At 35.0% G+C, this 16,165-nt stretch overlaps 2 protein-coding genes and 1 pseudogene across 3 annotated transcripts; 1 reads left to right on the forward strand and 2 right to left on the reverse strand.

Moving 5' to 3' along the window:
* The first annotated feature begins 85 nt into the window (after window positions 1-85).
* On the forward strand, window positions 86-6,332 carry LOC132283298 (oligouridylate-binding protein 1B-like). The gene is made up of 12 exons (XM_059785236.1): window positions 86-328; window positions 2,015-2,076; window positions 2,476-2,578; window positions 2,754-2,830; window positions 2,909-2,970; window positions 3,078-3,165; window positions 3,353-3,428; window positions 3,516-3,546; window positions 3,945-4,064; window positions 4,355-4,440; window positions 4,820-4,996; window positions 5,746-6,332. Exons 1-12 carry the CDS (start codon window positions 227-229, stop codon window positions 6,028-6,030), a joined length of 1,269 nt encoding a protein of 422 aa, XP_059641219.1. The 5' UTR covers window positions 86-226; the 3' UTR covers window positions 6,031-6,332.
* A 478-nt stretch (window positions 6,333-6,810) lies between these two features.
* On the reverse strand, window positions 6,811-13,472 carry LOC132280894 (protein FLUORESCENT IN BLUE LIGHT, chloroplastic). Of its 2 annotated transcripts, XM_059782651.1 has the most exons (5): window positions 13,339-13,472; window positions 10,559-10,776; window positions 9,790-9,952; window positions 8,645-8,965; window positions 6,811-7,346 (listed from the first exon to the last, which is right to left on the reverse strand). In XM_059782651.1, the coding sequence occupies exons 1-5, from the start codon at window positions 13,433-13,435 to the stop codon at window positions 7,144-7,146; spliced, it is 1,002 nt and encodes a 333-aa protein (XP_059638634.1). In that variant the 5' UTR covers window positions 13,436-13,472; the 3' UTR covers window positions 6,811-7,143. The 2 variants fall into 2 exon arrangements, with proteins under 2 accessions (XP_059638634.1, XP_059638635.1); XM_059782652.1 differs by lacking the exon at window positions 13,339-13,472 and having other exon boundaries at window positions 10,551-10,683.
* LOC132287597 (small nucleolar RNA snoR74) lies at window positions 11,436-11,526 on the reverse strand (annotated as a pseudogene).
* Window positions 13,473-16,165: the final 2,693 nt, after the last annotated feature.

Genomic DNA, 16,165 nt, shown 5'->3' on the forward strand with positions numbered 1-16,165 from the left:
ACCACTGCCCTCCAAAAAACATCCGAGAAATGTTACAGTCAAACGACTGGGTAAAAAACATTCTATAAATACCCTCGTCAGAGTAATAAACCACTCTCTCTCTAGAGGCCTCTCTCTCCTCTTTCGCATTCGTCATTACATTTCTTCGGGGCTTTCTCTCTCACAGTAGAAACCCTAGAATTTTGAAAGCATCTTCGAGGGAACCGCAAAGATAGATCACCGAGAAATGCAGCATCAGAGGCTGAAGCAACAACAGGCCTTGATGCAACAAGCAGCTCTACTTCAGCAACAGTCCATGTACCATCCTGGCCTCTTGGCTGCTCCTCAGGTTCGGCTTTTTATATATATACATTTGTATTTGTATATCGTGTATGTGTGCTTTGATTTTGTTAAATCACGGGACTGAGATTTTCAAGATTTGTTTGGTTGTTTATTTGATCATCCAGTTTTCAACGCGTTGCGGAACCTTGATTCTCTTAAGATTTAAAGTTTTTATTTTTTATGCTCGATGTATGCTTTGGCGTTTTTTTATTTGTTTAGGATTAGTGGTTGTTTGAATGATATGGTTTTGGATCGTGTTTGTGTTAGGATTTTTTTATTAGGAAATTTAGGGTTTTGTAGTTTTGTTCTTAGAAATTTTGATTTTTGGTAGGTAGGGCATTGGATTGTTTGTGATTATGTCATATTTGGCATTTTGATTGTATGGGATTCAGATTTGGAAATGGAACTTTTGGGTACTTCAGATTTCGATGCCGCAATTAGTTTTCTGGTTTTAATTATGTTCTCTTTTAGCTAGATTTTAATTGGTGCTTTTATTTTGAGCGAAATGGGTTTTTGCTTTCTACTTGTTATTATGTCTTTAGTATATTTTTGGATTTTCTCCTAATTAAATGTAGTGAAACATCCAACTTCATAACAACGTTAGGCACATTTAAAAAAAATTCCTGTGGTTATTTTTCTCTGGGCAACTGCATTATTATGTTTGGTCAGTGTTTCTTTGCAATTCTGGAGACTTTTCTGCTCTTTCTCTTCTAATATTCTTGGAATAAAAAACAAAAAACAAAGAAGACAAAAGGTTATGGGTAGTTTTTGACTTTTGGAATAAAAAAACAAAGACAAAAGGTTATGTGTAGCTTGTGACTTTAGAGGTTCTTTTAGACTGTTTGATTAGGCCGAGAGTTTTGGAGGACTAAATTTTTCGTGATATGACAGTTTTTATACACATAAATAGCATGAACTTGCCCATGATTTTGCAAGCTTAATGAGGCCCTTTTCCTTGAAATCTTCTCTGGGCAAGCGGACACTGTGTGAGTACATGATTTCCATTTTCGGTAAAACCTTTTTTTTTTTGGCAAAAACAATATGCTAAAAAAAACATTTTTGACACTTGTTTTGGGTGTTTTATCTATTTTTGGTATTACATGACAGTCTAAGAAGATGTTCAGAAGTCAGATTTGCATCAGAAACGGTCTAATCTTAAGGGGTCATTTTTATATTATACTTCTCATTTCCTCAAACAATTTAGTTTATCATGATAAACACAGTGTATGATAAATGGAAATGACACTGATCAGTCAAAGTACATTTGATGAAATTGTTCCGGTATAGCATTCTATGCTTTCGTACTTTTTGCTTCATAACTCTGTCGGTGATCTAGTAAGTTTTGGGATGAGTTGGTAACTAAGTTGATTAAGGAAAAAAAATGACAAAATGACCATTTCTTAAGGTCATATAGAGTACATAAGGAAATATTCACTTTATAGGTTCACTGTGAGAGAATTTTTTTAATTCATTTTTAGTGCCTTTGTTTAGTTTAAATTTACTTTTTTCTGCTTTCTGGGTGTTAGTTTTGATGGTTAGCTGGTTTAGTTTTGGATGCCTTCTGAGATTATTTTTCTCAAATTTTGGGGTTAAAATTACTGTGGATGTAGGTAGATAAAGTAGGGAGCTTTTTTCTTTTAGTTTTATTTTATTTTTCTTTATTTTTTTCTTTTTTCATTTTTTCATTTTGCAGATTGAGCCAATCCCAAGTGGAAATCTGCCTCCTGGGTTTGATCCAAGTACATGCCGCAGTGTGTGAGTGTTGTCCAGGCATTTTTTTTCTTTTCTTTTATTTCTTTCTTGATTTTATTTTATTTAATTTTTTTTTTTTTTTGGGCTTTTACGCTGTATCATTCACCTCTGTATATAATCAGCGAGTCACAAGTCTTTGTTATCTACGGAACATCATAGTTGGTTCTCCTTTTTTCTTTTTTCTTTTTTGAATTCCTTTAAAATTGTTTAATATCTTTGGTAATCTCTTTCTTTGTTCTATAAGTTCTGAAAAATCAGTCTTGTTCACTTGGTTTGAGTTATGTAATGCTTACTCTTTTGTTATTCCACGCTTTGACAACTGGGAGAAATTCTTATAGCTAAATTTATTTCTTTGTTTTCTTCTTTTTTAAAACTTCTAGTTTTATTTTTGAGAAAATGCAGGTATGTGGGAAACATCCATACACAGGTGACAGAACCGCTTATTCAGGAGGTATTCTCGAGTACTGGTCCTGTAGAAGGCTGCAAGCTTATAAGAAAGGACAAGGTACTGTCTTCCTTATATCTTTAGTTCACAATTCTTGGTTGTAAGCTGCTATAGAATTTATCTGGAATGTGCAGTTTCAAATTAATGTGTTTTTCTTGTCTCTTTTTATTCCTTCTTTCAAGTTGTTGTACTCTTTTTATATATCATTGACACTTTTATTTTATCCTATATGCAGTCATCCTATGGGTTCATTCACTATTTTGATCGTAGATCAGCTGTGCTAGCTATAATGTCACTTAATGGAAGGCACTTGTATGTAGAAAATTCTAAGTGATTCTGTATTACATTCTGGCTTGGTTCTCCTTTTGTATCTTATTCTGTTGCATGCAGGTTTGGGCAGCCTATCAAAGTTAATTGGGCATATGCTAGTGGACAAAGGGAGGACACATCAAGTGGGTCCACTTCCTATTATTGCATACCAATGTTTTCAAGTTGATGCTTAATTGTCTTGGCATCTTTTCTTTTGGGAGTATTTATGATATTTCCCCTTGCTGTGCAGGTCATTACAACATTTTCGTTGGTGATCTCAGCCCTGAGGTTACTGATGCTATGCTATTTGCGTGCTTCTCTGTTTATCCTAGTTGCTCGTAAGCTTCTCTATATTACTAAATTCTTTTTTTTCCTTTTTGAAAAATGGATCTAATTTCATTCTTGCAACTTATTAAAGTTAGAAATTATTTAGCAAAATGTAATTGGTGATTACATGGTGCTTACCATGCTACTCACTTGGTGTTAAAAATGGGGCCTAATAGTTGACATTTGTGCTGGTTTAAGTGATGCAAGGGTTATGTGGGATCAGAAGACTGGGCGTTCAAGAGGGTTTGGATTTGTTTCCTTCCGGAATCAACAGGTGCTTCTTTTCTAATGATTTGAGTTCTGTTTATATGTTGAATGGTTTTTATATCATAATTTTGACCCTTTTTAATAATTTGTCCAGGATGCTCAGAGTGCGATAAATGACTTGACTGGTGAGATTGATGTGGACTTATCTTGCATCTGCTTATTTTCGTTGTAATTTAAATATACCAGCATGTTAGAAGACGTGGGAATTAGCTCTAGGATGTTGGCTTCAATATCTTATGACCTTGCACAGTTTTACTGCAATCCAGCTCTTTTTGTTCTTACATCATTGAGTGTCTTGTAATTGTCCCAAGAAACCAACACAAATGTGTGAAGAGAACTTCTCTCTGTACAATTGTTGTATCAATTTTCAGCCTCTTAAAGAATTTAGATCATGGTTCATGCACAAAGTTCTTAAAAATTGGAAAGATTTCATTTTTGCATTTAAATTATTCTGTTGGATGCAAACAAGTTCTTAACTTGCTCCTGCTCTTTGTTGGATGCTTTGTTCGGTGGTATTGTTCAGGTAAGTGGCTTGGAAGTAGGCAGATACGTTGTAACTGGGCTACAAAGGGTGCTGGTCTTAATGATGACAAACAGAGTTCAGATGCCAAAAGTGTGGTGGAATTAACAAATGGTTCTTCAGGTGAGTCAATCAGGAAGAATATTAGATCATAAGTAGTGGAAGATGTCCAGAAAAATAATTCTAAATGGCACTATCTTGATTTTGTTTTCAAATTGTTCGGTTTTTTTAACTGATTTTTTAAATGTCTTAAATTGTTAATTAGAATGTTAGCTTTGTAAATGGTTTAATAGTCCAATACCTGGAATGTTATGTGGATACCCATGTTAGATGATGATGCTTTTCTGGGAAGTGAAGCTTTAAAGTTTTTGCTGATGACCAATGTAATTATATTTATTGGTTTGCCTTTGCAGAAGATGGCAAAGAGACGGCAAATAATGATGCTCCTGAGAATAACCCCCAATACACAACCGTATATGTGGGCAATCTTGCTCAAGAGGCAAGAAACCACCTGTCACTTTTTGTTGTTTTTCATGTCATCACTACTATTGTTCATGTATTGTAAGTATTGTCATTATGTTTCTCTGTCTACTTCGGCCATGCAAAGGTACTGCAATTCTGGGCACGAGATCAGGTGGATTCTTCCACTTGCAGCAGATCCTTGTAGCTTGTGGAAGGAGTCATCTCTCGTGGTGGTTAAGAGGGTAGAATGTAGAAATTTCCACTATTGTAGAGGCCTCTCTTTCTCTCTTCCTTTTAAAGAGAAAATGTACTCTTTTCCCATGTCCTTCATTCATATGGAAATAGGAATTGTGAAAGCGTATATATCCCAGTTATAATAATTTCTTGAACTCTTTTCTTGTTTGTCTACTTTGCAGGTCACTCAGCTTGATCTCCATCGCCACTTCCATGCTCTTGGTGCTGGAGTCATTGAGGAAGTCAGGGTCCAGCGTGATAAAGGATTTGGTTTTGTTAGATACAGTACCCATGCAGAGGCAGCTCTGGCCATTCAGATGGGAAATACACAGTCGCTTCTCTGTGGCAAACAAATTAAGGTTTGCCCTTTTCTTCGCTGTTTACTGACGGACAATGTGATTTCCTCAAGTTTCAGTTTATGAGCTCGGCAATTATTTGTGGGCTTGCAAGCATCAATTCATTTGCCTATTTTGGAAATTGTGCATGCTGGACTGGTTGTTGTCCTTGCCCTCTTTAACATTCCTGAAATTATTAAATTTTATGGATCTTCACATATTTAACATGTTGGGTCCTTGCTCTCATTCATTGTAAGCACTTTTACTGCCAAATAAATGAATATTTCAGTGCATGTTATGGGGAATTTACAGGTTGGTAATTCCTCTTTTTTTTTTCTCCTTCACATGTTAATGTCATTGGTTCATCGGGATGACATTATCTATCTGATAGCTTAATGGGTGTGGATAAATTAATTTGAAAGAATTTAGTAGTTGTGTTGATAATCTTAGCTTTCATTTTGGGCCAATACTAAACAATGCAAGCTAATAATTCCTAGGCGAATCTGACTCATTGCTCAGTTTCTGTTGCTACTGAAATTGTTGCTCAGTTTTTATTCACTTTTGAAGAATTAAGTAGTTGTATTCACTGAATTGTTGCTTGTTATATTCACTTTTGCAGAATTCTAATCTGACTCATTGTTCAGTTTCTGCTGCTGGCTGCTGAAATTGTTGCTTATTTTATTCACTTTTGACTTCAATTCACCTAGTGGAGTTCAAACCCACTTGATCAAGTAAATTATTCGTTCTGACTTGACTCTTTTTTATGTTTGCAGTGCTCATGGGGCAGCAAGCCCACTCCACCAGGAACAAGTTCAAATCCACTTCCCCCTCCTGCACCTGCACCTTTGCCTGGTTTTTCAGCCACTGACCTTTTGGCCTATGAGCGGCAGATAGCAATGAGCAAGATGGGTGCCGTGCATGCCCTCATGCAACCCCAAGGGCAGCATCCCCTCAAGCAGGCAGCTATGGGAATGGGTGCCGCCGGAGCCAGCCAGGCTATTTATGATGGCGGTTTCCAGAATGTTGCTGCTGCCCAGCAGCTCATGTACTACCAGTAATATTAACAGAGTGCCATTATGTCGTGAAACCTTTATTTGCTGGCTTTCACAGATTTGAGTTTTAAACTTCTAGGGAGCTTTCTGTTGTTTCTCTTTTCTTGAGTGGAGGAGGGGTTACCCATCCTTTGCAATTTATATGGACACGTAGCATGTATGTTATTTTGATTGCTATTATGTAGGGGTGAGGGAATATAATTATTAGCGGGAAATGGCTGATTAGTTCAGACAATGGCTTGTTTTCTAGTAGTTAATATCTTTACATCTACTTTTTAAATGAGAATTTTATGTCGGATTCTGTGGTATGCAAGTCTCCTGATAGTGCAATTGAACGTGTCCAAGATCTACTTGAACCAGGCTAAAGCAAGTTTGAACCGAACAAAAAAATATTTATAATTTGGGGTTTCTTAACACAATTTCTACTTTGCGATCTCTTAACGCTAGAGTATTATATGATTCGTTGTGGTCTTGTTATTAAAAATGGTATGACCTCATTTGTTAGCTGTGCTGAGTTTCTTAATAACAGAAAAAGTAGTACTCACCTAATTAAATAATGTCTATGGAAGAAATTATTACATGAGTCTAATCACCAAGTGACGTGTCACTTAATATATTATTATTGATGTGTCACTTAATATATTATTGTTGATGTGTCACGTTGATTGGCCGGGACCAACAGAAGACCATGTAATAATTTAACCACCAATTTTGAATGGAGTGTGTACTTCTATCATTGTTTCCCTGTTACCCTCGCCTCCATTGAAATTACTCAACAAGACAAAATTCAAGTAAGAAACAAGTGTTCTGCGGTTTTGCTTCACGCGAGACTTTATGCCCTTGTTTGGAATTTTTAAAATAATTGGAGTTTTAAGTTCCAACAAAAGTTGTTCTCAACTGGCAGCATACATGAAGAGCAATAAACGGTTTTAGGTGCATACTACAAAAAGAAATGGTATGACGATCGCAGAAGGGCCTTAAAATGGCCAGCTACAAGGAGTGACTCTATATATTGATACAAAAGAGGATATTATCTCGCACAGAGCTGTCAGTCGCGAGCTCTACTAAATACTCCACCCTCGTTACATCATTAATGAAGAAAACTGCCACAACCAAAGATCAATCTGTTTCCAACCTTGAAATGTACTTGTCGTAAAACTTGCCCGCTTGCTCAAGATCTCCAAGTTCAGTATAACAGTCGGCTATTGCTCCATAAGCTTCCGTATTCCCAGAATCCTCACCTTCTCTTTCTGATATGGCCAAAACCGTAGAATGGTACTTGATGGCTTCCCGGTATTTACCCAGGCGCTGCAATGAGGCTCCTGAAAAAGACAGGCTTGAACATTGAAAAAAAAAAAGAAAAGAAAAGAAAGTGTCCAAAATATGTTCCATGTGTCGCATCATGAAGTTAATTAAAGTCACCGACGGGCGACACGGTATTATTTTGCAAGTGAAAAGAAGCTAGTAATGGAGAAGTAAAATTAGAAGCTGCAAGGAAATTTTGCTGAGCAGAGCATTAAAAGTCGTCCACAGAGTATTCAGCTCAATGTAGAGGAATAACAAATGGGGATTCATGTAATCAAGTTTAATTAATTGAAGAATGGATTTCATTCAATCGCACCGTACCATAATGTGGCTTCCTCAGATGTGTGAAAGATCATATATGTTGGTGTATCAAACTTAAGACAATCTCAAGATATTGAATTCAATCACATGTTAGGTATCAATTAAGAAACTTCCCAATATAACATCGTGTATATACTACATACGAGGAAATTAGCAGGACATGCTCACATGATGATAAAACAGTTGCTCTGTATATGAACCTTCGAATATAAGTATGAAGACCAGGTGTCCAAACCAAAAGGTTGAAGGTTCAAGTCTTCATAAAGGCACAGTGGATACGTGAGTTCTTTGCCAGGACAAATATATATAGAGAGAGACACACATATGGGGTACATTTGTTTCTTGTGCAAAAAGAAATTCAACATATAATGGAAATAACAGTGCCCGTTTTACAATTTTCAGACAGAGTACCATGGATAAATCTATGAAAGAATCATATCGTTATCAGGCACGCGTGAGATATTGATACTCCTTGAATACTATTCATCATGTCTCGCGGTATCCTGACCATGTTAGGACACAGAGTTGACACTAACGCAGCACTTGGAGACCTATGTCCAGCATGCCTGAGTTGGGAATACCTAGGTTCCTAATTTTTCTGAAGAAAATGTGTGATAAGCATTTAAGTAAAAATATTTGAACCGGTTTAGTAAGTGCAAGAGTGCATATGACAATTGATAAGGTTTTTAGCCAGAGCTAAAGAGAAGGGAAGAGCAGACGAGAGTAGTCATATTCATGCATGCACATGGCACCACAGTACCCTCAGTGTCCATTTTTAGTTTTTTAAGTATTTAAAGAGTTTATATGTATGTTCTGTATTATATAATTATATTCATGTCCATACAACTTATCTTTCAATAAAATAGAAGACCCAAGTAAGAAATCATATACCAAAGCACATTCTACCTTTTAACTACTTTCATGCTCCCTTAAAACAAAACAAACTGAACACAAATAGGAGGCAAAAACTGAAGATGGTGGAAAGATAACAAACCTAAGCCTCTAGCAGCCTTCTTCTCCTCAATTGGATCCTTCAAACTCTGTGCAAGCTCAAGAGCTGCCTTAAACTCCTCAAATGCGTTGTCCGGGACTTGATTCCTTAAAAAATTCTTACCAGTTCTCAAATGAGAAATCAACTCCTGCTTCCTTGGATCAACAATTACTTCATTCTCTGCTATTTTACCACCAATAGGAGCATAACTCAAAGTAGGCGCATAAGACTCGATCTTAGCTTGCCTTCTTAGAGCTGCATTGATCTGGCGAAGCTGTTCATTCAACCGCTGCAATTCTCCTCTCCTCTGTCGTGCAAGCAATCCTGTAACAGAAACATTTAAATCCACAAGAGATATAATGATGCGAAGGAACACAGCTACAATCATGTTATGCAATGTGCACGATATCACATTTTTTAAGGAGAGAGTAAGTATCTTGAATAATAAATAATATATCAGGCATGAATGTCTTGAATAACAAATAAGATATCAAGCATGGAGGGAATGCAAGGCTTTATCTTCTCCTAAAACTAATGTTGCCACTCCTGAACTTGAACTTTCTGATATGGGCTAAGAAAAACGAATATATCAGACAGACAACCTTGGCTTTAACATAATTGCTTTTGAACACTGAAAGTGTCCCCAACTGATTGTCATCACTTGGGTAGTAGTGCTGATACACATGTACCAAGCCACAGATACTGAGCAGTTAGCATGCAATTTATCTCAGCAGTATAACAAAGTCACATGTCCTAAACCATGAGCCTTAGCTCATTTTAAATGTGACATTTCTTGACTAGCTGAAATGATGCACTCAAAAAAATTGAAGAATGTTGATGCATTAAGTCTGCTTATAATATAAAGGGCTATTTTCTAAAGCTGCCCCGCTTATGATGGCTGCTGAAAGGGATAATTTGGCTGCATAACCATTGGAATAATTTGCACAAAATGACTGGACTCGTACTCCAATTAACATTCTCACGCTTGACAGCCCAAGCCTTTTACCATTGCACAAACCAATGGCCCCCGGGTAGCAAAATGAAGGGATGAAAATCAAAATCTCATATATATATTCTAAATTTATATGTATCAACTTCGGTGTTCTAATGAGGAAAGGAACTGAAGTTCACCATGAATTTGAACTTACCGCCAACAGTGGCCCCTATAAGGGATACAAATAGCAGTAGGGGCATATTTAAAACAGTATTATCAGCCTCACATGTTTCTGCCAGAGCTTGAAAAGGTGTAGCCAACATCAAGGCATTAGTGATAATAAGAGCCATTGTAGGGAATCTGATGAGTGCCATTCCCTGCCCAAATAATGAATTCCAATTAGATGGCAGTATTCAACGACAACAGATAGTGGTCTTGAATCAAAACTGATGTAACTGAAAAATGGAGGAGCAATTTGGATCATATGAATGTTTCTTGGTATTCAAACAATTCAACAGAACCATTTAACTTGTCAATTGTCATGTCCCCCACTCACATTCTAGCCATGACATTCAAATACAACCAATCCGTACAATTCTCAACATTGAAATCAGAAGCTGATTAACTTAGTTTTTTCAGCTCATATGATGATTTTAAACAATAACAATAGAGCTGAACTGCGATAGTTGAATGAATTAAAAATGGTAAAACTCGGAGGAATAAAAAAAATGTGCATGTTTCTTGGGCTTTAACACAAGCCATCAAATACATGCAACCAATTCCAAAGCTAATTTGAAAGCTTAAAGCCAACGTAATGATGCTTCATATATGAAATTTTGTATATCAACATTGAGAAAATGGACTTCTCTAATTGTTAGTGTAGGATTGATTGCTGCTTCTAAGCAAGAAAACAACAAAATATTAAATGACACTTCAAAACAAGAAAAAATTGACAACTGATATGGGATGACTCACCATCATACCTCATGAGCAGCAAAGTGTTCTACAATGGTGTCATAAACTGGCAGCAAATGGCCATTATCACAAATTTCATCTGATCGTGAAATCTTAATAACATCCAGCCCCAGACGCATAGACTGGCTGCCCAGCAATGGCTGTTGAGTTTCATAGGGTCCGCTGAATGGGTCTCCAGAGGATGATGTGAACTTCTTTACTATGAGTGGAAGAGAAACCAACTTTCCTGATTTTAAAAATGTTTTTTTTACTTCAGATGCATTGCTATTATATGTTATGCACAATGACATGATACACATAATCAACACACGGATTTCCAGTAATCTAAAGGATGCCTGAAGGAATATATGCAATTATAGCCTCAAAACTACAATCAGTATCAACATATGACACCGAACATGTTACTTTCTTGGGGATGGGAGATTTTTTAATATCTGAAGTCAGCAAGAATTTATGCACTAAACATGACCAATTGAAAATACAGAAATGCAGTTACGATGAAGATGTCAAGCAGAATACTTGGAGGATATAGATGTAATAAACATTAGACATCATTTTCTTTGTAGCCATTCTCGTTGCATACCACCACTACACCATAAAACAAGCACAATGCATAATTTGCAACTCTAAATTCACAGTCATACCTTATTAAGACAACATTTTAAATATCTCCAGGGAACAAAAGGATTGAACAAAATTGACTCTTTTTCATTAAAACTGCTTTATTATTCTTCACAACATAAACCATCAGAATAGTCCTCCCCCATCTAGTTCATTTGAGGGGATATTTTGAGAACTCTTTATTATATACATATGCTCATGCAAATCTTTATTATTTTTTATTTTTGGTAATTTTATTTTGGGAAGTATTTAATGAGATCAGTGTAATGTTTCACCATTTACTGAACCTTCCATCACAAATTACTCAAGAGATTCACCCAAAAACAATGCAAACTCCTTTTCCTCATGCAATTCTAATATAAAGCAGTTGATATGCATGGAAGAGTCCCATCATCTCTACAAGAAAAATAAACCAATTCTGTTTACTGGGACAATTTTGAAGATCCTGAAAAGGGAAATAACATAAGAAAATATATAGAGGATATAAGAGAGACTAAAGACACAAGAGAGGAGATTGAAAAGGGAACAAAAGAAGATAAGAAAGAGATAATATAAGAGAGATTGAAGAGGAAAGAAAGGAAGAGAGAAGGGAAGGAAATAGAAACAAAGAAGAGAACCAATCTACACCCAAGAACCCATAGTTATAGGCTATGTTACGTGGACTCTTCAAAAGTAAGTGAAGTACCCATGTTGGACACACAACACTTAGACATTGGTATGGGATATGTGTTTGACACTTCTAGTTGGACATGCACCTAAAAAACATATTTATTTATTCAATTTAATTATTTTATTGCTTCAAAACAAATGAAATGTCTATATTGAACAATATTTTACATAAAAAAAAAATGACTCTCCTCTAAAAATAAAAATAAAAATATTAAATAATATGAAAATTTAGCATCTTTGACACATCCGATGCTTGGATACATATACACACCCAATACACATATCCGAGTTCAATGACAAGTTTTAATCACGTTGAATTCATTTTAGCATGGCGGATTTATGAGGCTTCTTGTGATAAAAAATAATCAAAATCCTTATAATTGTTTAGTCAATAGTTAGAGCCGAAAAATTAAAGCGCTTAATTTACTAGAAACTACTCTACCCCAAGAAAATTCCAAAGTTCTCTGATTGAGAGGTTTGCAAAACATTCAATGTGTCTTACAATAATGAATTTGTGTGGTTATTTAGATGACCAATCATAACATAGAAGCCTAAAATATGAGATAAAGTAATGCATAAATGTGATCTAATAAAAAAAATGGCTGACATTTCAATCGGCTAACAGATCAACTGCATTTACATGTCTGGCACATGCATACTTCCATACAAACATAAGAGCATATCTGTGTGCACCAGTGTGTGCAATCCTCTGTGCTGTATTTCTTGTGCGTCTGATGTGTGTACACCAAGACGACAAGTCTTCTACTCTTCCCAGTACTTCCTCCTTTGACCAAAACCCTCCCTAATTACTCCCAATTCTGTTCATGGATCTTTTCCTCATAATTATACCATTCATGCATACTTGAAAGAATTAAACCCCACCTCATGGGGCATTTCAACACATAAGCAATGACCCTTTTGCATAGCACAATTTTTCCTTCGCCGCCTTCTTTTCCCCCTTTCTTATCTTCCATTTTTTACAATTGGTTGACTAACCTTAATAATTCACGGTGATTTCCTTGCACAGCCAAAGGGGCACACAAATGCCATTATCTATCAAAAGTCAAATACAAAGAAATTCAATTCCTCCTCCAAGTTCAATACATTCCACACAAATAATACATTTGCTTTGCAAGACACTTCTTTTTTCCAGATCAGCTGCACATTGAGTTAATTATTCATTTGACTGAAAACTAAATTGTAAAACTCCTAATTTCCTTATCTATAATTTTCCTAGGCTTTCTTGGCAAACAAACATGAAGTAACGACACTGTTCTCAAAAGGTTCAGAAAAACGCAGATAGCTTCAGCCAATTTACAACATCCTTAGCTTACAAGAACTGAAATCCAACAGAAAATAAAAGCAGAAACAAAGATCTTTTGAAATGGAACTACTTCAATTGACCTCAAAGAAATTGTGTGCTAAAATCAGAGATTAAAAGAGATTTCTCATCACGTGTGTATATATATATAGAGAGAGAGAGAAGAGAGTCCCTAACCGGACACACGAAATTTGACGGGCGTCCATGTTCGCCGGACAAGTCTGGCAGCGTTTGGTCGGGGAAGAATGCAGGAGGAACGTATGACCACCGCCATTGTTTCAGATAAGACTTTGGGAGTGATACTCGGTTGCGTTTTATGGTTTTATCAATAACGGGATAGTTTACGAGCACGTTTGGTTACTAGTATACTACTATCCTACACAAAGACTGGTTTATACCCAATTCCTCTCTCTCCCCAACTCGAACGGATTGGTTTGGCTTTATTTCACGTTTGTATATGAGTATACTACTATCCTACACAAGGTCTGGTTTATGCCCAATTCTTCTCTCTCGGTTGCCGAGTTTAGTAGTCAAACAACACATCCAATTGATGAGTCTAAATCAGAAATATATATATTTTTTATTGAAAAATGATATTTTAGGCGACAAAAAATAAAAAATTGAAAAATACCAATTTCAACGTGACAATAAATAAATGGTTCTCTCAAGTGCCCCCACACCATATTAAATATAATAAGTTTCTTTGGACAAAAATACAATTGCAGCAATTTTCTTTCATGTCTTCTTCACCTTTTTCTCTCCGTATAATTAATTCATTTCCTTTTTTATCATCTTCATCTTTTTTCTCTGTGTCTGTTAATCCTCTTTATATTTTTCTTTGAAATTTTGTTCTTTATAAAATATTTTATCCACTAAAAGACTTGTTACAGTGAATGAGATTTTTTATCCTAATATGTTGTCTTAATATCATATAAGATTTACACCCAAGAAAAAACACACAGAAAATAAAAGAGAGAAGATTTTCGATGGAAGATTTTCAATTTTCTTCCACTTCCAACTTTAAAGCAATTAAGATTTGAGTTTGTAGAATTTCTGTTAATTTTTTTTCTCTCATCCCTCATATATACACACATTGAGAAAGAAGGGTAAAACAAGATGAGAGAGAATAATTAACAGAAATCCCACAAACCCAAATCTTTAAAAAATCTTTAAAGATTCAATTTGATCGTAATTGAACAAATTTTGCAAACTGGGCCGTCAAATTGGTGCTCGATTGCGCCGGCGATAGATATTCACAGTCTCGGTCATGTCTAATTGGAGAAATAATGGACATTATCTATTTATTTGAATAGAGAGGAAAAAAAGATCTTCCGATTTTTGTTAACAGCTGTATTGATATATTTAGATTTTAAAACATATATTATTTTTTTTAAGTAGGGTAGAAATAGCAGTACTCTTTTTTATTTTCTTCGGATTAGACTTTATTTAGTCGCATTGCTTAAATGGCAAGTCGGCTTGATAACTCCATTCTATATCTAGCTAAGATGGCCTTGACCTAAATACCCATGACTCCAACTATTTTGATCATGAATACCGATAATTCTTCTAAAACTGTATCTAGATTTGAATGAAGAAATTATGATCAAAGAAGGCACCAGATTTATCATTTGAGTTGAAAGTAACCCAAAACTCTTTAGATTTTTCAATGTCAATGTTTAAAGCCACAAAGCTATGTTTCCCCTTCCACCTAGATTTTTACATATAAAGAAGTTCATTGACAGTTATTATATTGACATTGTCACGAATAAGCATCACATTTCATAGAATAATAGTCACTCCTACACCCGAAGTTTAATTTTAGGAATTTTAATGTTACCAAAATAAAAATATAAAAAAATTGGTATTTTCTTAATATTATCAAAATTAATAGAAAGTTCTAAGAAAATGATATATTTGATGACTATATAACACCAACACCTATAAAAAATTTAGTGTTACATGGCAACCTATTTGCACTCTCAAATCTCTTGTAGTGTATTAAACACAGAATTTTTCAGTTTTTACCTTTTCTCCTTGTATATTTGTCATTCTCCATTAAAAAAAAAATTCCTGTCAGTAAAAAAGTTTCAGTCAACCAAACTTTTTTCTCACTATTCTCTTCTACTACAATTTTATATGTTTTTCATCTCCAAGAAAAAAAATAAATAAATAAAGAAAAATGGAACATTTTGAAAATGAGTTTTATATATCTTTAGGTTTTTTCCCGTCAATAAAAAAGTTTCGGTCAACCAAAATTTTCTCTCTATTCTCTTCAACTACAATTTTATATGTTTTTCATCTCCAAATAAATAAATAGATAAATAAAATATAATATAACATTTTGAAGATGGGTTTTATATATGGAGTTTTTAAGGAAGGTAAATTTATGGTAGTAGGTTTCAAATGAATTTAAGAGAGAAAATAAGGATGAAGTACTTATTATGAAAATATGCTTTGGCAAGTCATTGTTTCGAAAAAACATTGATGGCGTTATCTTTAGACTGGATTTTCCGACCACCATTTAAAGGTATTTTGAAATTTGTTAAAAAAGGTGACGGTTGATCTGAGGATGAGTTGGAGAAGGTGAAGATTGGTTTAAGATGAGTTTGGATAGAAAGAGGAATGATGATAATTGGTTGGGAACGAAATGGTAGAGCCTGAAAATTTGAAAATATTTTAATTCTAAAAGTTATATGTCATTAACGGGCACTAAAAACATAATGCCAGATCATTAATCGGTTAGTGATAAATAAGTCCATTGAAATGGCAATACATAAGTTCCAATAATCTCATATAGAAAAGGTGCCAAATGGCTAACAAAACAAAATTGAATATAGTCAAATCGGTGTTCCCAAAAAAAAAATGAATATACCTAGCAGACCAAAAAAAAAAAAAAAATGGATAGATAGCATCCTGCCTTGATTCTTTCGATCAGACCAGGTAAAATAAAATGGCATAAGCTTTTAAGAATGGGAATGAAATGAAATGTCCATTCATATTCTAT

Source organism: Cornus florida, unplaced genomic scaffold (genome assembly GCF_030987335.1).
Source record: "Cornus florida cultivar Cherokee Brave unplaced genomic scaffold, ASM3098733v1 CherokeeBrave_3.0.0_Hap2_Chr11, whole genome shotgun sequence".
NCBI classification, from domain to species: Eukaryota; Viridiplantae; Streptophyta; class Magnoliopsida; order Cornales; family Cornaceae; genus Cornus; species Cornus florida.